The 22,605-nt window shown below is 42.3% G+C and overlaps 1 protein-coding gene and 1 pseudogene across 1 annotated transcript in view; one reads left to right on the top strand and one right to left on the bottom strand.

The window, feature by feature from the left end:
• Nucleotides 1-17,763, bottom strand: part of WDR70 (WD repeat domain 70) — a 306,182-nt gene extending 288,419 nt beyond the window's left edge. The window contains exons 1-4 of the mRNA XM_066239985.1: nucleotides 17,550-17,763; nucleotides 17,376-17,441; nucleotides 14,997-15,080; nucleotides 2,621-2,741 (exon numbers count right to left, since the gene is read on the bottom strand). Of these exons, the coding sequence (XP_066096082.1) occupies nucleotides 2,621-2,741; nucleotides 14,997-15,080; nucleotides 17,376-17,441; nucleotides 17,550-17,574 (296 nt within the window). The 5' untranslated portion in view covers nucleotides 17,575-17,763. The remainder of the gene's footprint in view (nucleotides 1-2,620; nucleotides 2,742-14,996; nucleotides 15,081-17,375; nucleotides 17,442-17,549) is intronic.
• Nucleotides 9,769-9,891, top strand: LOC136321438 (U2 spliceosomal RNA; annotated as a pseudogene).
• Nucleotides 17,764-22,605: the final 4,842 nt, after the last annotated feature.

Here is a 22,605-nt window from a genome sequence, read left to right as displayed (position 1 = left end):
TCACTTAGTAAGTTAGGTAACATCTAGCCACTGGGGTGTGCACCTGAAATTAACATAATAATATATATCACATTCTCTATCTTTGGGTTTTCAAGTTAATATTGCAGCAAAATACAGAACTATTGAAACTTTCATAATTTTCAACTAATGGAATCATTGTTTGCAAACCCTCAGCAATAAGATAAATTCCCAAAAACATACAACAGTTTTTGACATCTTATATCATTAAATGTTCCTTTTAGGAAAAGGAGAGGTTTATCCTCTATCATATTGAAACCCAGGAACATTGTGAGATTGACAACTGAGAAACCATAGGCAATGCAAGACTGAATTTTTTGACTAGGACATAAAGGAAAGGCACTCTATGACTAGGAGTGGCAAACTTAGGCTGGTGCTTGTCTCTTAAAGATTTATTGGAATACAGACAAACCCAGTCCATTTGTTTATGTATTATTGTCTATGGCAGAGTGGAGTAGCAGAGAAAAAGACTATATGGACCCCTATGCCTAAAGTATTGACTGTCTTTTATAGAAAAAGTTTGCTGATCCCTGTTCTTTACTAATGTATACAAAGATGTGCGTGTGCCTCAGAGAAGAAGCAGATTAAAACTGCACTGTTAAGTTAGGGAAAGGAAAAACCAGACTTAAAGTCCATGTAGATATTCCCCCTCCCTTCAAAGAAACAATTGAACGGACCAAGTTTACTATGGAGTGAAAGTCTGCTCAAGAGCCTAGCTTGACCTGACCAGGCAGTGGCACAGTGGATAGAGCATAGACCTAGGACACTGAGGACCCAGGTTCGAAATCCTGAGGTTGCCAACTTGAGCACAGGCTCACCAGCTTGAGTGTGGGATCACAGACATGACCCCATGGTCACTGATTTGAGCCCAAAGGTCACTAGCTTGAACAGGGGGTCACTGGCTCAGCTTGAGCCTTGATCAAGGCATGTATGAGAAAGCAATCAATGAACAAGCCAAGTGTCACAACGAGTTGATGCTTCTCATTTCTCTCCCTTCCTGTCTGTCCCTGCCTGTACCCACCACGCCTCCCTTCCTAAAAGAAAAAAAAAAGCCTATCCTGAGATACCCAACAGCTGAACTAGGAAATAGATGAGCAAAAAATGAAATGAAATATTATAAATGGTATCTGTATATTCAGGAATTTTATGTTTTCCTACCATGAACAGAAGAAATATCAATCCAATGGTAGCTTTTGCCACAAATAGTTTATGGAACCAATTTGATAATTAAACATATACCTAAACAACATTTGGTTTTTTTTGTATTATTCCAACCAGATTTGATATCTACATGTCTACTTGTCTTTTAAAGTTCTTCATAATTAAGTACATAGTATTAAATTTCACTTTAAAGTAATTTGAATGACTGCTTTCTCCTATAAGCCAGTAAACGTCATAATGTGTCTCTGCATACATTCCTTCTTATTATCTATTTCTATAGAGGATCCCTCCAAATAAGGTTATCATGAATGCAGAACTTGGGGGAGAGGGATAAAAGATGTAAATGTCAAAATAACAAAAATTACAAACTTGTCAGCATCTTTCCAACTTTATGTAGTTATGCTCTGCAGTCAAAAGACATAGATTCCGGCCCTGGCCGGTTGGCTTAGTGGTAGAGCCTCGGCCTGGCGTGCAGGAGTCCCAGATTCGATTCCCAGCCAAGGCCCACAGGAGAAGCGCCCATCTGCTTCTCCACCCCTCCCCCTCCCCCTCTCCTTCTTCTCTGTCTCTTCTCTTCCCCTCCCGCAGCCAAGGCTCCATTGGAGTAAAGTTGGCCTGGGCACTGAGGATGGCTCCATGGCCTCTGCCTCAGGCGCTAGAATGGCTCTGGTTGCAGCAGAGTGACACCCCAGATGGGCAGAGCATCGCCCCCTGGTGGGCATGCCGGGTGGATCTCGGTCGGGTGCATGTGGGAGTCTGTCTGACTGCCTTCCTGTTTCCAGCTTCAGAAAAATACAGAAAAGCCCTGGCCGGTTGGCTCAGCGGTAGAGCGTCGGCCTGGCGTGCGGGGGACCCGGGTTCGATTCCCGGCCAGGGCACATAGGAGAAGCGCCCATTTGCTTCTCCACCCCCGCCCCCTCCTTCCTCTCTGTCTCTCTCTTCCCCTCCCGCAGCCAAGGCTCCATTGGAGCAAAGATAGCCCGGGCGCTGGGGATGGTTCCTTGGCCTCTGCCCCAGGCGCTAGAGTGGCTCTGGTCACGGCAGAGCGACGCCCCGGAGGGGCAGAGCATCGCCCCCTGGTGGGCAGAGCGTCGCCCCTGGTGGGCGTGCCGGGTGGATCCCGGTCGGGCACATGCGGGAGTCTGTCTGACTGTCTCTCCCTGTTTCCAGCTTCAGAAAAATACAAAAAAAAAAAAAAAAAAGAAAAATACAGAAAGAAAAAAAAAGACATAGATTCCAACATTACATCTGGAACACTTTAGAAAAACTCAATTGATCATAAGGTGACATAGGGCCTTCTCATGATCCTAGGGATATGCTATAGTACTGCCTAAAACGGGAGAAATTATGCAAGCTTTCGATATCAGGAACTTTGTCAACTTGTGTCATAAACACCTAGAAAATAATAGTTTAATAGAATACTTTTGAGAAAGTCAAGCACCTGGAAGATGACTTAGAGCAATCTCTGACCATATTTGAGCCTGAAGATGTTGGTTCAATATCTTCATTTTGCCTTCTCAATTCTTTCTCTCTGTTCATTTCTTCCTCTTTTTCTCTTGCTTCTGAAAAAGATAAAAATTAATTTCCAACAGTTAGACTTCAAAATTTGTCTGTATTAAAAAGGCTGAGCCTGACCAGGCGGTGGCACAGTGGATAGAGCGTCAGACTGGGATGCAGAGGACCCAGGTTCGAGACCCCAAGGTCGCCAGCTTGAGCACAGGCTCATCTGGTTAGAGCAAAAAGCCCACCAGCTTGAAACCAAGGTCGCTGGCTCCAGCAAGGGGTTACTCAGTCTGCTGAAGGCCCGCGGTCGAGGCACATATGAGAAAGCAATCAATGAACAACTAAGGTGTCGCAATGCGCAATGAAAAACTAATGATTGATGCTTCTCATCTCTCCATTTCTGTCTGTCTTCCCTATCTATCCCTCTTTCTGACTCACTCTCTGTCTCTGTAAAAAAATAAACAAAAAAATAAAAAATAAAAAGATATAGACCACATATTCCAAAAATTTATATGGAACCAAAAGAGAACACGAATAGCCTCAGCAATCTTAAAAAAGAAGAATAAAGTGGGAGGTATCACACTTCCTGATATCAAGTTATACTACAAGGCCGTTGTACTCAAAACAGCCTGGTACTGGCATAAGAACAGGCATATAGATCAATGGAACAGAACAGAGAACCCAGAAATAAACCCACAGCTCTATGGACAACTGATATTTGACAAAGGAGGTAAGGAAATATAATGGAGTAAAGACAGCCTCTTTAACAAATGGTGTTGGGAAAATTGGACAGCTACCTGCAAAAAAATGAAACTAGATCACCAGCTTACACCACTCACAAAAATAAACTCAAAATGGATAAAAGACTTAAATGTAGGCCGTGAAACCATAAGCATCTTAGGAGAAAACATAGGCAGTAAGCTCTCCGACATCTCTCGGAGCAATATATTTGCTGATTTATCTCCACGGGGAAGTGAAATAAAAGACAGGATAAACAAGTGGGACTATATCACACTAAAAAGCTTTTGCACAGCTAAAGACAACAAGAACAGAATAAAAAGACAAACTACACAATGGGAGAACATATTTGACAATACGTCTGATAAGGGGTAAATAACCAAAATTTATAAAGAACTTGTAAATCTCAACACCAGGAAGACAAACAACTCAATCCAAAAATGGGCAAAAGAGATGAATAGACACTTCTCCAAGAGGACATACAGATGGCCAATAGGCATATGAAAAAATGCTCAACATCACTAATCATTAGAGAAATGCAAATTAAAACCACAATGAGATATCACCTCACACCAGTCAGAATGGCGCTCATCAACAAAACAACACAGAATAAGTGCTGGCGAGGATGTGGAGAAAAGGGAACCCTCCTGCACTGCTGGTGGGAATGCAGACTGGTGCAGCCACTGTGGAAAACAGTATGGAGATTCCTCAAAAAACTGAAATTCGAACTGCCTTTTGACCCAGCTATCCCACTTTTAGGAATATACCCCAAGGACACCATAGAACGGCTCCAAAAGGAGAAATGCACCCCCATGTTTGTGGCAGCATTGTTCACAATAGCAAACATCTGAAAACAGCCCAAGTGTCCGTCAGAGGACGAGAGGATTAAAAAGCTTTGGTACATATATACTATGGAATACTACTCAGCCATAAGAAATGATGACATTGGATCATTTACAATAACATGGATGGACCTTGACAACATTATACGGAATGAAATAAGTAAATCAGAAAAAAAAACTAAGAACTATATGAATCCATACATAGAAGGGACATAAAAATGAGACTCAAGACATGAACAAGAATGTGATGGCAACAGGGGTGGGGGGTGGGGGGAGGGGGGATGGGGTGAAAAAGGAGAGAGGGGTTGGGGGAGGGGAGGGGCACAAAGAAAACCAGATAGAAGGTAACAGAAGACAATTTAACTTTGGGGGAGGGGTATACAGCACAATCAAATGTCAAAATAATCTAGAGACGTTTTCGCTCAACATATGTACCCTGATTTATCAATGTCACTGCATTAAATTTAATAAATAAATTTTAAAAAAATTCTAAAAAAAAAAAGGCTGAAAATTGGCTCTGGCTGATGGCTCAGTGGATAGAGCATGGCTCGGCATATGGACGTCCTGGGTTTGAGCTCCAATCAGGGCAACAAGAGAGAAGCAGCCATCTGCTTCTCCCCTGTTCCTTCTCCCTCTTCTCTCCCTCTAGCCCTCCTGCAGCCAGTGGCTCAATTGGCTTGAACATGGGCCCAGGCACTGATGATGGCTCCGTTGAAGCATGTCAACCTCAGGCATTAAAAATAGCTCAGTACTGGCCCTGGCCGGTTGGCTCAGTGGTGGAGCGTCGGCCTGGCGTGTGGAAGTCCCGGGTTCGATCCCGGCCAGGGCACACAGGAGAAGCGCCCATCTGCTTTTCTACCCCTCCCCCTCTCCTTCCTCTCAGTCTCTCTCTTCCCCTCCCGCAGCCAAGGCTCCATTGGAGCAAAGATGGCCTGGGCGCTGGGGATGGCTCCATGGCCTCTGCCTCAGGCGCAAGACTGGCTCTGGTCGCAACAGAGCAATGCTCGGAATGGGCAGAGCATCGCCCCCTGGTGGGCGTGCCGGGTGGATCCCGGTCGGGCGCATGCGGGAGTCTGACTGCCTCCCCATTTCCAGCTTCGGAAAATGCAAAAAAAAAAAAAAAAATAGCTCAGTACTTGAGCATCAGCCCCAGATGGGGGTTGCTGGGTAGATCCCATTTGGGATCCATGCGGAGTCTGCCTCACTATCTCCCCATCTCTCACCTATAAAGAAAAAAAGGCTAAAAATTAATAAAGCATTAAGATGTAACTTAAGAGTGTTAGAACTAACAGCAAAATAGTATCACCGTAAATGTCCAACACTGGGAAAATAACTGAATTACTGTATAGCAACATAACACAAAAAGAAGCCAATAATTAGTCACGGAAAAATGTGCAAATCTGGATATAGTAACAGATGTGCTAAACAAAATCACCAAGTTACTAGAGTATGAACTAGAATATGTAAAAATATGTGGAAGGTGATAAGTAAAAAAAGTATTCAAAGGTAAGATTTTTATATAACTCAGTTTTTAATTTTTTAATTATTTTTTCAATTATAGTTTACATTCAATATTATTTTGTATCAGTTTCAGGTGGATAGCATTGTGGTTAGAAAATCATATATTTCATAAAGTATTCCCCCAATATTTCAAGTACCCACCTGGCATCATACACAGTTTTTTTTGTTTGTTTGTTTTATTTTTTTTTTATGGCTCTACCTCATGGGTTTTGTTTTTGTTTCTTAGGTTCTCCACTAAGCTTAGCTTAGGACTCAACAATCCTACACTCTGATAGCTGGAGGAGGTTGGAAAAAAACAGAGGGATACTGTCCAAATTTAAGAGTGGGCCTGCTTGGCTCCTGCCATCTTTCAGCTTTTCGTCAACCCCCCATAAACCCTCCGGGGCAGGGGCGAGGTTGGCGGTTAACTACAGGCCACCACATTTGGATACCTGCGCTCTAGACTCAGGTCTTAGGGACAATTCTGATCCTAACCAGGACACACACCAAGGCATACATTATTAGCCACCTACTCACCCCCCTTTTTTTTTTCTTGCTAAAAAAAGTTATCTCTGGGTAGGAGGCAGCACTGTGTTCAGGAGATACTGAGCCTGTCCCCGCCCAGAGGGGCTAACCTCAGCTCCAAGTCAACCAAACTGCTCTCACCAATGGCTGTTTTTGGAACTGGTGTGCTGCCCTAAGACTAGCCAGGAAGATGTGAAGGCAAAGTCAGCTGAAAGCACATTTGAAAAAGGTTTTCTTCCTCCTAAACATGATACAATTTCCTTTCCACCTGTGCCTGTGGTCATCTTCATGTAACAAAATTCTGCTCACACTTCTGGGTCATGAGGGCAATCAACTGAGGACAAGCCAATACCCTAAAGCTGGCAAAACAGAAAAGGGAGAGAAAACTTCGCGTCTTTCAATCAGAACTCAGAAAACGGAAGAGCCCCATTCCTGAATTCTTGTCAAGTGTGATACTAAATTTTCCTATTTGAGAAATTTGTAATTAGCTCCTCTAGGATTTCTTTGCAAGCAATTAAAAGCATCTTAACATCAGCCTTAATTTATCATAAATAATCACAGCTAATACTTACATGGAGCTTACTGTGTACCAGGTAGTGTTTTTTTGTTTGTTTGGGTTTTTTACATTTTATTTATTGATTTCTTAGAGAGAGAGGAGTGTGAGAGAGAGACAGAGAGAGAGAGAAGGGGGAGGAGCAGGAAGCATCAACTCCCATATGTGCCTTGACCAGGCAAGCCCAAGGTTTCGAACCGGCAACCTCAGTGTTCCAGGTCGAGGCTTTATCCCACTGCGCCACCACAGGTCAGGCCCCAGGTAGTGTTTTTAGCACTTCCTATATAACCTTTAATCTTCGTAGCAACCTCTGAAGTAGGTACTATTGCTTTCAGCTTTATTGAGGTATAACTGATGAAACTGTGAGACAAAGAGTACAATGTGACGATTTAATACACATATAAATTGTGAAAGTTTCTCAAAATGGAGTCAACGAGCACATCCATCACCGCTCAGATGTACCCTTCTTTCTTTATTGGTGAAAACATTTAAGTTCTACTCACTCAGTGCATTTCAATTACACAGTACAGGAGATGTAGGCACTATCACCCTAGCATTACAACTGAGGAGTCTAAGGCACAGAGGAGTTAAGTAACAGAGGTAAGTCCCAGAGCAGTGAACTGAGTTTCCGCAACTGACTCTTTTATGCCATGACAAGGCTTTCTAGAGACTAAAATTGTAACACCATTCTTTTAACATTGTTTCTGTAAGTGATGACCTGTTATCTAATATGTGACCGCAGAAACAGCATTTTCACTTGAGAATTCTAGGAACCAACTTCAAAAGCAGCAGACTCCGACCTTAAACCCATTCCAGCTCCAGTTTGCTGACCTGTCACTTGAACAGGCTGTGTTGACATGTATGTAGTCCCCTTACTGAAAGCTCTCAATGCCCTCCTTGTGATCCCTCTGTTGTTTTTATTCCCTCCTCCTCCGTCCGTAGGAAAACCCTGCCTTCGTCAAATTGTGAAGATGGTCTTTGTGGCTAGGGTCCACCGTCTTCTCAAGCTGTCGGCTCTTGAACAGTCGGTTTTTCCCTCCCATCAGCCAATCTCTTGATTATTGGCTTTTGAGCAGCAGACAGCCAAACCTGCGTGCAGCATCAAAATTATCTAAAGAGCACTGCCTATCTCACATAACAACGAGTCTGTCTCTCTCCAAAGGGCGGGAGAGTCCAGCCTTCACCGCGTGCTTGTCACCAGACGATCTGAAAATTGTGACCCTCCCACCTGTCTCACTAGACTTCCTCAGCAGTGGATAACACTCCAAGCTATTTGTCTCATCCTAGCGAAGCATCTTTCTAATTTAATTTTTTTTTTTTTTTTTTGCATTTTTCTGAAGTTGGAAACAGGGAGGCAGTCAGACAGACTCCCGCATGCGTCCGACTGGGCAGGATCCACCCGGCATGCCCACTAGGGCATGCCAGCCAGACCCTGGCTCTGCCCATCCAGGGCGCCGCTCTGCCGCAATCAGAGCCATTCTAGCGCCTGAGGCAGAGGCCACAGAGCCATCCTCAGCGCCCGGGCAAACTTTTGCTCCAATGGAGCCTTGGCTGCAGGAGGGGAAGAGAGAGACAGAGAGGAAGGAGAGGGGGAGGGGTGGAGAAGCAGATGGGCGCTTCTCCTGTGTGCCCTGGCCAGGAATCGAACCCGGGACTCCTGCACACCAGGCCGACGCTCTGCCACTGAGCTAACCGGCCAGGGCCTAATTTTTTTTTTAAACCAGTGAGAATTTTCTCTTCCAAGAGGTTCCTGTTATCACCTGCTGCTTCATGAAAGCAAGGTGGGAAAGGGGGCTGGGGCTGAGAAAAGAAGACATTTTAGAGAAAAGAAAAATTGTTCCTCACTGTTGACTGAAGATAAAAACTAAACAAAAAAAGAATTCAATAGACTGTAAGTCCCTGACAGACGGAGATTATTTTGTGCATTTTCACCAAATGCAAAACCAAGCACAATGCATAACTGTAAAACCGTCCTCAACAAAGGTGAATTCACCTATTCCCCAGCAAACCCCTCATTTAACTGTCCCCTCTTTACTGACTGTGGATTACTCTTTCTGTCATTTTGTACCTGGAAATCTCAGAGCCAAGCATAGCACCCACTTAACTTAAAGGAAGAAATGAGAGTTAAGATAAACAAATGTAAAGGAAATAAAATTACCATAAACATCAGCTAGAATATGTAAATGTTTTCTAATCATGACATCGTTTGTCTAAAATTAAACATTTTAGGAATTATTAAACATTTATCAAACATTTTTGTTATTCTAATTTAAACAATTCACTACCTTACAAATTTCATGCAAGTTTACATTTAATGTTAAATGTTTATCAAAACAGGTATTAAAAAAACTAGGAAGTAAAAAAATAAGGTAACACTTTAACTGCATTATTTACATTTTTTTGTTACATAGACCCTGGTCAGTTGGCTCAGTGGATAGAGCACTGGCTCGGCATGCAGACATCCCGAGTTTGATTCCCAAGCAGGGCACACAAAAGAAGCAACCATCTGCTTCTCTCCCCCTTTCTCTTCCCTTTCTCTCCTTCTTATCCTCCCGCAGACAGTAGCTCGACTGGTTCCAGCATCAGCCCCAGGCACTGAGGATAGATAGCTCAGTTGATTCAACCATCATCCCCAGACAGGGGTTGCCAGGTTATCCTGATTGGGATGCATGCGGGAGTCTGTCTCACTCTCTCCTCTCTTCAAACTTAAAACAAATAAATAAATAAATTTCTAATAGTTGTTAAAATTTAAAAAACAAAGGTAGGGGAGAAGGGTCAAGAAAGGTTTTGAAATAATATCTAGAAAAGGTCAAATATGAGTGAGGCCTTAGAGGATGAGATAGTACTTAACTAAATAGGAAGAATATTTCAGGTAAAAAAAAAAAAAAATTTTTAAGCTTTTCTAATTTCTAAAATCTCTAGGAGGGAATCGCTTCTCGGCCTTTTGGCTAAGATCAAGTGTAGTATCTGTTCTTATCAGTTTAAAATCTCTAGGAAAATTTTTCCTTTCAGGATCATTAAATCATACATTAGAATTATATCCAATCCTATCTTAATCATTTTCTCAAGGAATTTTTTCTCCGGGTATATAACAGGGAAGGTTCAAAATCCATCTAATGCACAGCCATGCCCCAAATTAGAATCTGACTAGTAAATGAAGTTTTTCTTCTCCATTTATCTCCTCATAGTATAAAAGTTCTAAAAAAGATCTCTCTTTTACATGTCCTAGATATACTTATAGCTTTCAAGAACATAAAAAACATTTAAAAAACCAATCTGTACAATATTTCCTGATATTTTACATAACATTTTATTGAGGTTTTATAGTAATTCATCCTTTCCACTAGAACATGTAAAAAACAAAACAGTTTTATCCATGTACACAGACAATTAAACTCCTATTAAAGGGAACAAAGGGACTAAGAAGTACAAACGAGCGGTTACAGTCACAGGGATGTCAAGCAGAGCACAGAAAATACAGTCAATATGATATAACTCGGAATGGTGCCGGTTGGATACCAGACTTATCAGGGCTCATTTCAAAGTTATATATATGTCAAACTGTGCTGTATACCTTAAACTAATACAAAATAATATTCAATGTCAACTGAAATTGAAATTTAAACTTTTTTAAGTACAGACCAAAAATGGGTGAGAAAGAGCCAAGTTCTTATTTTCTTCAAGTCTGATATCAATGCCCAGGGAGATACCACAATATCAATTATAAGATAAATAATGCCCATGTCAGAATTTTTCAACTTTTCTTTTAAGAAAAGCCAGATTCAAGCTTGGCCTGTGGTGAGCAGTGGACAAAGCATCAATCTAGAATGCTGAGGTCACCAGTTCAAAACCCTGGGCTCAACTACTCCTCACTCTCTCCCTTCTCTTTCTCTGCTCTTTCTAAAATCAATAAATATTTTAAAAAGTAAAAGTGATTCAAATTTTTTAAATGTACAGTTTTGTGTACTGTGATCAGTAAAGTTAATACCCAGATTGTGGAAACAAAAAAAAAAAGTGAGTTAAACTTTTGATTTATATGTTTAGATCAGGGTAGAAACAGCATTCCAAGTCCAAAGACGTAATACCAAATCAAGAAAGTTCAACACATTTAACTCATCCATAAATAATAAATAAGTACAAAGTATACTGCTCACAAAAGTTAGATCAGGGAACGTGCAGATACTCCAGTACTTTCCGCCCTTTGTATAGCGCATTTCCACCAATGAAATAAAAGTTGGTTTAGTTGGTTTTGCATCTCATTTGCATAATTGATCAACTTTCTTTGACTTGTTTGCTTTTCTGATGTTCTTTTTGAATTAAAATAAATCAAATGCTTTTTTATTGCTTCATGTTCATTTTGAAATATCCTCTAATTTTTGTGAGCAGTATATTTAGATAATCTTTCAAAATTTTTAAAATCTAGAGACTCCAATGGAATTCCTCAAAGGTGCTAAAGGCACATGTTTTACTAAAAAAGTGATAGGAATTAAAAATGACATAAAGTACTCTGTTTTAAAAGGTACTATACCCAATATCTTAATCCCCTCAAGAAGCTTCCTAGAGAACTCTTATTATCATTTCTACCTGATAAGAAAGTTAAAGATCTGAAATTTGAAAATCTACCCAATGTCATCTAGTAGAAAGTGGAGCTGACCCTCACACCGAGGTTCTCCAATTCTAAATATCAAGCTCTTTATAATGGATTATGCCATTTTAAAACTTTGCAAAAAAAGCAAAATTCTTTTTTTTTTAAAGCATTATTACAATTCTATTGAATATATTCAATTCAATCTTCTTAAATACATGTTGAGAACCTATCTTACAAGGCATTGTACTGGGTACTATAAAACTTAGTTGAATAAGAAAATCCTTGTTCCAGTCCTCGCAGGTTGGCTCAGTGGTAGAACATTGACCTGGTGTGTGGATGTCCCAGGTTCAATTCCTGGTCAGGGCACACAGGAGAAGCACCGATCTGCTTCTCCACCCCTCCTCCTCTCACTTCTCTCACTCTCTCTTCCCCTCCAGCAGTCATAGCTCAATTAATGCAAGTTGGCCCCCGGAACTAAGGATAGCTCCTGGGCCTGAGCCTCAGGTTCTAAGAGGAGCTCGGTTGCTGAGCAACGGAGCAACATCCCAGATGGGCAGAGCATTGCCCCCTCATGGGCTTACCCAGTGAATCCCAGTCAGGGCATATGCTGGAGTCTGTCTCTGCCTCCCCTCTTCTCACTGAAGAAATAAAAAGAAAATCCCTGTTCCAAGATTATATCACATGGTAAAAGGTAAATACCAGAAAGCTATACAACAATAGTATAAGCACCCTCTAAAATGTTTAAAAATTAAATATTTAAAGTATTTATAAATATGCGTAAGATAGCATGTCCTTGTATCTTGTTTAATGACATTAAATTTAATAGTTAGGTGTGGTAATAGTATTTTAGTCATTTTTTTTCTAAATTCTTATTTATTGATTGATATTCAGAGAGAGAAAGGAAAAGAGAAAAAAATTCATTTGTTGTTCCACTTATTTATGCATTCATTGCAACCAATGATTGTGGCCTGACCAGTGATTGAACCCACAACCTTGACGTATCAGGACAACACTCTAACCAACCGACCACCAGGGCTTTCAGCTGTTTTTAAAAAGAATCCTGGCCCTGGCCAGTTGGCTCAGTGGTAGAGCGTTGGCCTGGTGTGTGGAAGTCTGGGTTCGATTCCTGGCCAGGGCACACAGGAGAAGCACCCATCTGCTTCTCCACCCCTCCCCCTCTCCTTCCTCTCTGTCTCTCTCTTCCCCTCCCGCAGCCAAGGCTCCATTGGAGCAAAGATGGCCCAGGCGCTGGGGATGGCTCTGTGGCCTCTGCCTCAGGTGCTAGAGTGGCTCTGGTCGCAACAGAGCGACGTCCCGGATGGGCAGAGCATCACGTGCCAGGTGGATCCCGGTCGGGCACATGTGGGAGTCTGTCTGACTGCCTCCCCGTTTCCAGCTTCAGAAAAATACAAAAAAAAAAAAAAAAAAAGAATCCTTATCTCTGCTAGACTTATCAGGATGATCACTTTGTAAGTTTATAGAAATGTGTACTCCCTGCGTTATACACCTAAAACTAATATAATACTGTATGTCAACTAAACAGAAAAAGTTTTAAAATTGTTTCAAAGAATCCTTAGCTCTTAAAAATACAAACTAAAATATTTTTAAGTGAAACAATGTATTTAAACTTTGTGTCAAGATAATCTGAGAAGGAAAGTGAATGGAGCCTGACCAGGCGGTGGCGCAGTGGATAGAGCATCAGACCGAGATGCCGAGGACCCAGGTTCGAGACCCCAAGGTTGCCAGCTTAAGCGCGGGCTCATCTGGTTTGAGCAAAGCTCACCAGGTTGGACCCAAGGTCACTGGCTCAAGCAAGGGGTTTCTTGGTCTGCTGTAGCCCCACGGTCAAGGCACATATAAGAAAGCAATCAATGAACAACTAAGGTGTTGCAACAAAGAACTGATGATTGATGCTTCTCATCTCTCTCCGTTCCTGTCTGTCTGTCCCTATCTATCCCTCCCTCAGACTCTGTAAAAAAAAAAAAAGGAAAGTGAATGGAAATAACATGAGCCATGGGTTATTACAGTAGTTAAATCTGCATGATGGGTACATGGGACTTTATTATTGTACTTTTGTACATGTTTGAAATTTCACACGAAATATAGAATATGCTGATAATGATCTTTTCAAAAAAACTGTTCTTCCAGACAACAAAAAGATTTCATGTGAAGCTCACTTCCCAAATATTAAATATTTCTCCTATACAATTTTTCATTTTAAAACCAACTGCCTGGCCCTGGCCAGTTGGCTCAGTGGTATTGCATCTGCCTGGCGTGTAGAAATCCCGGATATGATTCCTGGCCAGGGCACACAGGAGAAGAGCCCATCTGCTTCCTGACCCTTCCCCTCTCCTTTTTCTCTGTCTCTCTCTTCCCCTCCCGCAGCCAAGGCTCCATTGGAGCAAAGTTGGCCCAGGCGCTGAGGATGGCTCTATGGCCTCCGCCTCAGGCACCAGAATGGCTCCTGTTGCAACGGAACAGTGGCCAGATGGGCAGAGCATCACCCTCTGGTGGGCATGCTGGGTAGATCCCAGTCAGGTGCATGTGGGAGTCTGTCTCTCTGCCTCCTTGCTTCTCACTTCAGAAAAATACAAAAAACAAACAAACAAACAAAAAAAAACCCAAGAGCCTGACCTGTGGTGGCACAGCGGATAAAGTACTGACCTGGAATGCTGAAGTTGCTGGTTCAAAATCCTAGGCTTGCCCCATCAAGGCACAAATGAGAAGAGACTATTATAAGTTGATGCTTCCTGTTCCTCTCCTCCCCTTTTTTTTTTCTCTCTCTCTCATTCCTCTCTCTAAAAATAAATAAAAATTTTTTAAAAACCTAAGATCTACAGTGATAAGTACCAAAATAACATTCACTTGAATTTTTCCAGGAGTCCTGCCTGATGTTTAGTTCCTTCTGCTCTATCAGGTTTCATCTATCCCTTCTCTAGTGTAAGAATGATTTGAAGCAGCGCCAAAGAAAGCAATAGAGGAATCAATCTCCTTCAAAGACCCTGCAGTGGTGCCTAGAATTGGCAACTGCCTGGTATCAAACCAGGTAGTCTGGAAGTTAAGTCCTTCATTAAATGTCTGACAAAACTCATTAATGCAGGGGTTCAACAGCAGCGGCCACATTCACTGTATGTCTCAATTTTCTATACTGTCTGGGTCAACAGTCAGTGGTGTACACAGCTTTGAGAGCCACCTCTCGCCCAGCCTTCCAAATACTGGTTCCGCTGTAAGCAGGAAAGAAAAAAAATGAAATGAGAATCAGATAGAGGTGGAAAGAGAGGTAATAAAGAAACTGCTGTTCTGATTCTTATGTATCAATTTAGAATCTTTGTCCATAGCACACAATTCTAAAATATTTTAGCACTTAGACCTTTTTATTCTATTTAGATGCAACTTTTATCATGTCAAAAACAAAACAAAAAAACTCACTTCTGCTTCCAAAGGAACCAGTACATATGGCCTTTTAACAATTTTGAACTTTTTTTTCAGTACTACAACAGTCAATATCCTTGTGTAAGGTGTATACAGTATTTAAACCAATAAAACAGCAGATAATTTAACTTCTTACCCAGTGTTTTCCGACTTCTTTCCACAGCTGTTCTTCGAGTTTGTTCAAACATTGCTTCCAAATCAAATGTGCGAGCTTTTTTCCCTAAAATAAAAGCAAGTAGCAAACTGTGATCGACCTGCACTAATCTGGCCAAACTTTAATACTCAATACTAGTTGATCAAAAATCACTTTGTTTAATTTACATAACGGCTACAAGATAACCCTAAACACAAGAAAGGAGGTACTTCTCTGGCAATTTTTAATGACAATCTCGTCACTAAATTGCCATTAACCGGCCAACTTTCCCATCCTTCTCAAATTCATCTGGATGCTACCCCTTAAAATGACAATTCTGGTAGAGTAGGCAGGGTGGACAATGTGCATACCCCAATCTCTGAAACCTGGGGAATACGTAACACCACATGGCAAAGCGGGCTTTGCAGATGTAAGTAAAGTTATGGACTCTAAACTACAAGATCATCTTGGCTGGCTCAATCCAAACAAAGATGTAGGACAAATATGGAAGGAAAAGTCAGAGATCTGAAGAATAAGAAGGACTGAAGGTACTGTAATTTGTTTGAAGATAAAAGCATTAAGACCACAGATAATGCAGATACTTTAAGAAGCTAAAAGACTTGGCCCTGGCCGGTTGGCTCAGTGGTAGAGCGTTGGCCTGGCATGCAGGACTCCCGGGTTCGATTCCCAGCCAGGGTACACAGGAGAAGCGCCCATCTGCTTCTCCACCCCTCCCCCTCTCCTTCCTCTCTGTATCTCTCTTCCCCTCCTGCAGCCAAGGCTCCATTGGAGCAAAGTTGGCCCCGGCGCTGAGGGTGGCTCCATGGCCTCTGCCTCAGGCACTAGAATGGCCCTGGTTGCAACAGAGCAACGCCCCAGATGGGCAGAGCATCGCCCCCTGGTGGGTATGCCGGGTGGATCCTGGTCGGGCACATGTGGGAGTCTATCTGACTGCCTCCCTGTTTACAACTTCAGGAAAAAAAATACAAAAAAAAAAAAAAAGGCTAAAAGACTCACACCTTACAGCTAGCAAGGAAAAAGGATTTCAGCCCTAAAACCATAATGAACTGAATTCTGACAATAACTGGAATGAGTTTAAAATCAATTTTATATTTGTTTTCATTGTTTTTCAAAAAATAATACCAGCCCTGGCCGGTTTGCTCAGTGGTAGAGCATCAGCCCAGCATGTGGATGGCCCTGGGTTCGATTCCCCATCAAGGCACACAGGAGAAGCAACCATCTTCTTCTCCTAGCCCCTCTCCCTCTTCTCTCCCCACCTCCTGCAGCCATGCCTCATTTGGTTCCAGTGCATCTGCCCCAGTGCTGAGGATGGCTAGGTGGAGCCTCTGCCTCAGGCACTAAAAGTAGCTGGGTTGCAAGCATGGCTAAGATGGGCAGAGTATCAGCCCTAGCTAGAGATTGCCGGGTGGATCTCAGTCAGGGCTCATGAGGAAGTCTGCCTCTCTATCTCCTCTTCTCTCACTTACAAAAAGAAAAAAAAGTTTTTTTAAATAATAATACCTACTTTGTTAGTAAGATTATGGTAAAAATGGTATTCTTACATAACTTTTACTTTGGTGTAAATTCAAATCACCTTTCTGCTATTTATGTGTGATACTTTTGAAATTAGGGAGAAAATTATTTTAAAGGATTGAAACAAAAATAATTAATACTGCATATTCCCACAGAAGTATATAGTACTTTTGTAAAATGTGGCTCAAGATATTATCAAAATAAATGAACATAGGAAAGAATGGACAAAAAATGGACACGTTAACCTGACATTTGATCTCGCCAAGACCAAACGGAAATGAGGTGAAAAAACAAATTAAGATCATTTTTACCAACAGAAAATACTACCAGCAGGAATACTTTCAACAGATGACATCTATTTGAGACCTTTTAATCTCTTAGCGCGAAAAGACTAGGCTGTACAGGGAGACTAAAGGGACGATGCTGGAGATGAAAGACTTGAATCAAGAAGAACTAAAAGTCATTATAACATCACTTAACGGCCCATCTGCTACCAAAGGGGCCATCACATTACAGACCACGGTCAGTGGTTAGCTGTCAGCCTCAGGACGCAAATAAACTCCCTCCCCCAACCAACACCCTCCACCGCGTGGGTCTAAGAGCAATCTTTCTTTCCCACAAGGCTTCCTGTAAATGTCACTGGAGCTGGTCCCAAAAGGCAGGCAGGAGTCAGACAACGGATGGAAGAAAGTGTCAAGAAACCGCGAGACAGACACCAGAGCAAAAGCGATTAGGACTTGGCACAGCGGAACGTGCGCAACAGAGGTGACAGCTCCGCCACCCCTCCCGCCCTGCGCATCTTAAAACCCCTGCAAAGGAGACGGGGCTCCGCCGTGGACAGCCACTCACCAAACCCCGTGAAGCCCATGGTGACTGCCAGCTGCGGGTCCGGTGCCGATGCATCTGAGCCGTTCCCTGGGGCCAGAGAAGAGAAGGGGGCCTCGTTAGTGCGGCGTCCCGGAGCCCCCGGCCCGAGCCCCTCTGCCCGACCCCCCCTGCCCGGGCTCGCCCCATGGAACCCACCTTCGCTGGGGCCCGCGTGCTCCATCGCCGCGGCCGAACAAGAATCAGCCGCAGGAGAATCGAGACAAACCGGGCAGGAAGTAATTCCTCGGAGCGCCAGTGCCACCTCCGAGGTCAAGAGCGGCGCCCACCGCGGAGGGATGGCGGCCGCCTGAGCAGCGCCGCCCTAGCGGCATGGCGGGGCCAGCTGGGAACAGAACTGTTACCTGGAGTTTCTCTAAAGCCCTATACGTCTTAAGATGCGTTTAACGCCAAGGTGACGTAATCTCCACAGAATTCTAAAGAAAAACCAACAAAGTCCCCTTTCTTTATGTTTTGACCTTCTCTATGAGGAAACTGCCAGTTTACCATCTTTTGAGTATATCTGAAGAAAGAAATGCGTATTTACTCCATGCCTGAAAGTACTCATAAGCCAAAAAGACCTGAATAGCTGAGTTTTATCGGAAATCGCTCTACAGCGTATACTCTTAGCCCAGCCTCCCTCTATTAGCCATGCTTAGTTATTAAGTGTCCTATTTCATAGCAATGTCCCCAAAGCATTTTATTCATGTCAGTATATTTTTGCTTTTCATTGGTTTTAATCACTTTACACCATAACTTTTTGTGCTATGAACTAACGTCATGTTATCTTTATGCTTCTGAATTCTAGCAAAACCATGTATAAACCTAATCAATGTTGCTGAATGCAAATAATTTTCATAAAGTTACTCATTAGCCCCAGTACTGCCTTAATCTATCTCTAATTATGCTTAATCTATAAATCCTAAATGATAATGACCAAGTCTAATACCCTTTCCATTGCTTTTAAAATAAAATGCAAAATTAGCATGATTGCCAAAGGTTTCCAATTTCATCTTTTATTTTCCACCACCCAAGTCTTCTTTCAGCTCCATTAGTAGCCTCAGAACAGGACGTTCTGAAAGTTCTGACTCTTCATTTAACCCCACTTGTCCTGAAGGCCTCAAAACAAACTTCAGTCCTCTTGTAAACATTTACAGATCCTTATAGACCGCCAAGTTAGGCTCCTGTTATCTGTCACGTAATGTAACCCTCCTGGGCACTCAGTACTTGTTAAATGAATAAAATAATAAATGAATAAGAGAACGTAGATGCGAAAGCAAAAACTACTTCTCTTAAATGCAGGATGTTATATAACAGGGGTCGGGAACCTTTTTGGCTGAGAGAGCCATGAACACCACATATTTTAAAATGTAATTCCATGAGAGCCATACAATGACCCGTGTACGTTATGCATTATCCAATAAAAATTTGGTGTTGTCCCAGAGGACAGCTGTGATTGGCTCCAGCCACCAGCAACCATGAACATGAGCAGTAGAAAATGAATGGATTGTAATACATGAGAATGTTTTATGTTTTTAACATTATTATTTTTTTATTAAAGATTTGTCTATGAGCCAGATGCAGCCATCAAAAGAGCCATATCTGGGTCGCGAGCCATAGGTTCCCGACCCCTGTTATATAACTTAGCACAACAAAGTTTGGTTCCATCCCAACAGATGACTGAACCACAGTGTCAAAAGTCAATGTAACCCGGGTTCGATTCCCGGCCAGGGCACACAGGAGAAGCGCCCATTTGCTTCTCCACCCCTCCGCCGCGCTTTCCTCTCTGTCTCTCTCTTCCCCTCCAGCAGCCAAGGCTCCATTGGAGCAAAGATGGCCCGGGCGCTGGGGATGGCTCCTTGGCCGCTGCCCCAGGTGCTAGAGTGGCTCTGGTCGCAACATGGCGACGCCCAGGATGGGCAGAGCATCGCCCCCTGGTGGGCAGAGCGTCGCCCCTGGTGGGCGTGCCAGGTGGATCCCGGTCAGGCGCATGCGGGAGTCTGTCTGACTGTCTCTCCCTGTTTCCAGCTTCAGAAAAATGAAAAAAAAAAAATTAATAAAATAAAAAAAAGTCAATGTAGTCTGACCAGACAGTGGTACAACGGATAGAGCGTCGAACTGGGACATGGAGGACCCAGGTTCGAGACCCCGAGGTTACCAGTTTGAATACAGGCTCATTCAGTTTGAGCAAGGCTCACCATCTTAAACCCAAGGTCGCTGGCTTGAGCAAGGGGTCACTTGGTCTGCTATTGCCCCCCAGTCAAGGCACATATGGGAAAGCAATCACTGAGAAACTAAGGTGTCACAAAAAAAATTGATGCTTCTCATCTCTCTCCCTTCAAGTCTGTCTATTCCTCTCTGTCTCTATCTCTGTTACAAAAAAAGTCAATGTAAATTCCAATTAATAAGGCTAGCTCATTGTGCAATTAACACAGTAAGTTATTATTAACACCACTGACTCTTTTCTGAGTTACAGATAAACAGGTCTTAGGTAGTAGAACACCTCATTATGTAACCCATACCCCAAGCTTATAAATAGCTATTTCAGCTCCTCAGTAGTCAAGGGCTTGTAATGGCTTAAGATGATTTTTTTTTTTAATTTTCATTGAGGCTTTAATTTTAAAGCCACTTAAGGCTCACAGAAAAATTAAGAAAAGGCAAAGAAATTTCCCATATACCCCAACCTGCCACACATGCATACCCTCCTCTCTTACCAACATCATCCCCCACTAAAGTGATACACTTGCTACAGTTGATGTACCTATATTGGCATATTATAATCACTTTAAGTACATACATAGGGTTCACTCCTGGTGTGGTACATTCTATGGGTAGAATAAATATATAATGACAGGTATCCATCATTATGACATGATACAGAAGATTTTCACTGCCTTAAAATTTATCTATGCTCTGCATTTTATCCCTCTTCCCCACTACTACCACCAAACCCTGATATTGTACTGTCTCCATAGTTTTACCCTTTCCAGAATGTCTCAGAGTTGAAATCATATAGTACATAACCTTTTCAGATTAGCTGCTCTCGGTAATATAAAGTTTCTCCATGTCTTTTCATGATTTAATAGCTCATTTCTTTTTAGCATTTAATAATATTCCATTGTCTGGATGTACTACAGTTTTTTAGCCATTCACGTACTAAAGGACATTTTGGTTCCTCCCAAATTTTGGCATTTATGAATCAAGCTGCTATTCACATCCGTGTGTAGGTTTTACTGTGAATGTAAGTTTTTAGCTCCTTTGGGCAGTATCAAAGAGAAAGCCTGCTGGATCATATGTTAAGGGTATGTTTAATTTTGTACAAAAATGAGAAACTATCTTCCCAAGTGGTTGTACCATTTTGAATTCCCATCGGCAATGAATGAAGGTGCCTATTTTTCCACATCATCAACAGCATTTGGTGGTGTCAGTGTACCAGATTTTGGCCCTATATTATAGTAAGTAAACAGTGATATTTCATTGGTGTTTTAATTTACATTTCCTTGATGACATATGATATGGAACATCTTTTCACATGCTAATTGTCATCTGTATATCTTCTTTTTGAAGGTCTTTAGTCCAATTTTAAATTAGATTGTTTTTTCTTATTATTGAATTTCCAGAGTTTTTTGTATATCTTGGCTTGCAGTCATTTATCAGATGTTTTTCCAAATATTTTCTCCCAGCCCGTGAATTGTTTTCTCTTTCTCTTGACCTTGTCTTTCACAGAGCACTTTTTAATTTTAATGAAGTCAAGCTTACCAATTATTTCTTTCATAGATCATGTCTTTGGTGTCACATACAAAAAGTCATCAGTTTACCCAAGGTCATCTATCTACATTTTTCTCCCATGTTATCTTTCAGAAGTTTTATAGACATTTAGGTCTGTAATCCATTTTGAGTTAATTTTTGTGAAGGGTATATGGTTTGTGTCTAGATTGATTTTTTTTTCATGTGGATGTTGAGTTGTTCAAGCAACATTTGTTGGGAAGATCCCCTTGTAGCTGAAGTTTTAAACTATTGAGTGCAAAAGAAAAAAAAGGAAAACGAAATCATGAACCAGTGGGAATAATCACGATCATTACAGAAAAATCACAAGGAGCATTTGCTTTTGATAATAGAGGGAATAATCATACGAGCAGAAATTTCCACATTAAATTTTTTTTTCCTGGTTTGCGTGAAATATATTCACAATAAAACTGTCGTGTGCCAGGGAACTTTGATTTTCTTGGAGCAAAATGAATTTACTTGTAAATTTGAGAGACAGAGAGCAGTGTTAAGAAAATGAGTTCCAGAACAAGAGTGTCTGTTCAACCCGATTCTGAAAATGGAACCTTAGGTGAGTTACTTAGGCTCTCCGTGCTTCAAACACCTCATCTGTTCAGTGGCCGAAAAGAATTAAATAATGACCGCTGTTTGAATAAGAGTGCTTTGGTTTCACCACTCAAGTAGCCTTCCGTATCAAATGAAGCCTATCTCCTCTCTCCTTGCTCGTTTCTCCTCTTTCTAGTGTGGTTAACAAATACCTCATATAAAAATTATGGTGATGCACTTGATTGCTTTGCATTTGTATCCCTGAACGAAGTACCTTGTGGACAAGAATGCTGTGTCAGTTTGATATTCCCAGCACCGGCGCAATGCCTGACACAAATTGTTTGTTTTAGGAATTTAGTAATTCAACTTCTGCAGGACTAGGTGATTTATTGAGTGACCTCTATACCAGTCCCTCCATGTGCTGGGAATGAATCAGAAGTCTGCTTCCTTTCTGTAATGAGAAACAATGCAGGGCAGCAGCCCTCCGCACGCAGGGAAAGATCCCCTAACACAAAGTTCTTCACAAGAACGACAGAGAGAAAAGCCTGATGGATTATCATTTACACTGGCGCCCTTAGGAACTGCAGTGAAATTTTGGTTCCTCTGTAAACTACCAGCAAGCTTCTAACTCCTGGTCACTCTCGGGAAGTTATCTGGCGCCCCCACGACCCTGACGCGCCTACTTTTAAACAGCGGCCGTTGGACCCGCAAAGCTCGAGGCACCGAGACCCAGCTCGCGCTAAAGCGGCCGGAACCCGTGCATCTCCGCGGCCCCCACCGCCCGGCTTCCGCTCACCGGGTCCCTGCCTCTCCTCCCGTCCTCCTTCCCTGTCCCTCCCCTTAACCCCAGCCTTTCCTTCTTCCCTTCCCCAAGTAGCCTCCACCGATTTCCCCCTACCCCATC

Source organism: Saccopteryx bilineata, chromosome 1 (genome assembly GCF_036850765.1).
Source record: "Saccopteryx bilineata isolate mSacBil1 chromosome 1, mSacBil1_pri_phased_curated, whole genome shotgun sequence".
NCBI classification, from domain to species: domain Eukaryota; kingdom Metazoa; phylum Chordata; class Mammalia; order Chiroptera; family Emballonuridae; genus Saccopteryx; species Saccopteryx bilineata.
This window is presented reverse-complemented; position numbering and strand designations above follow the sequence as displayed.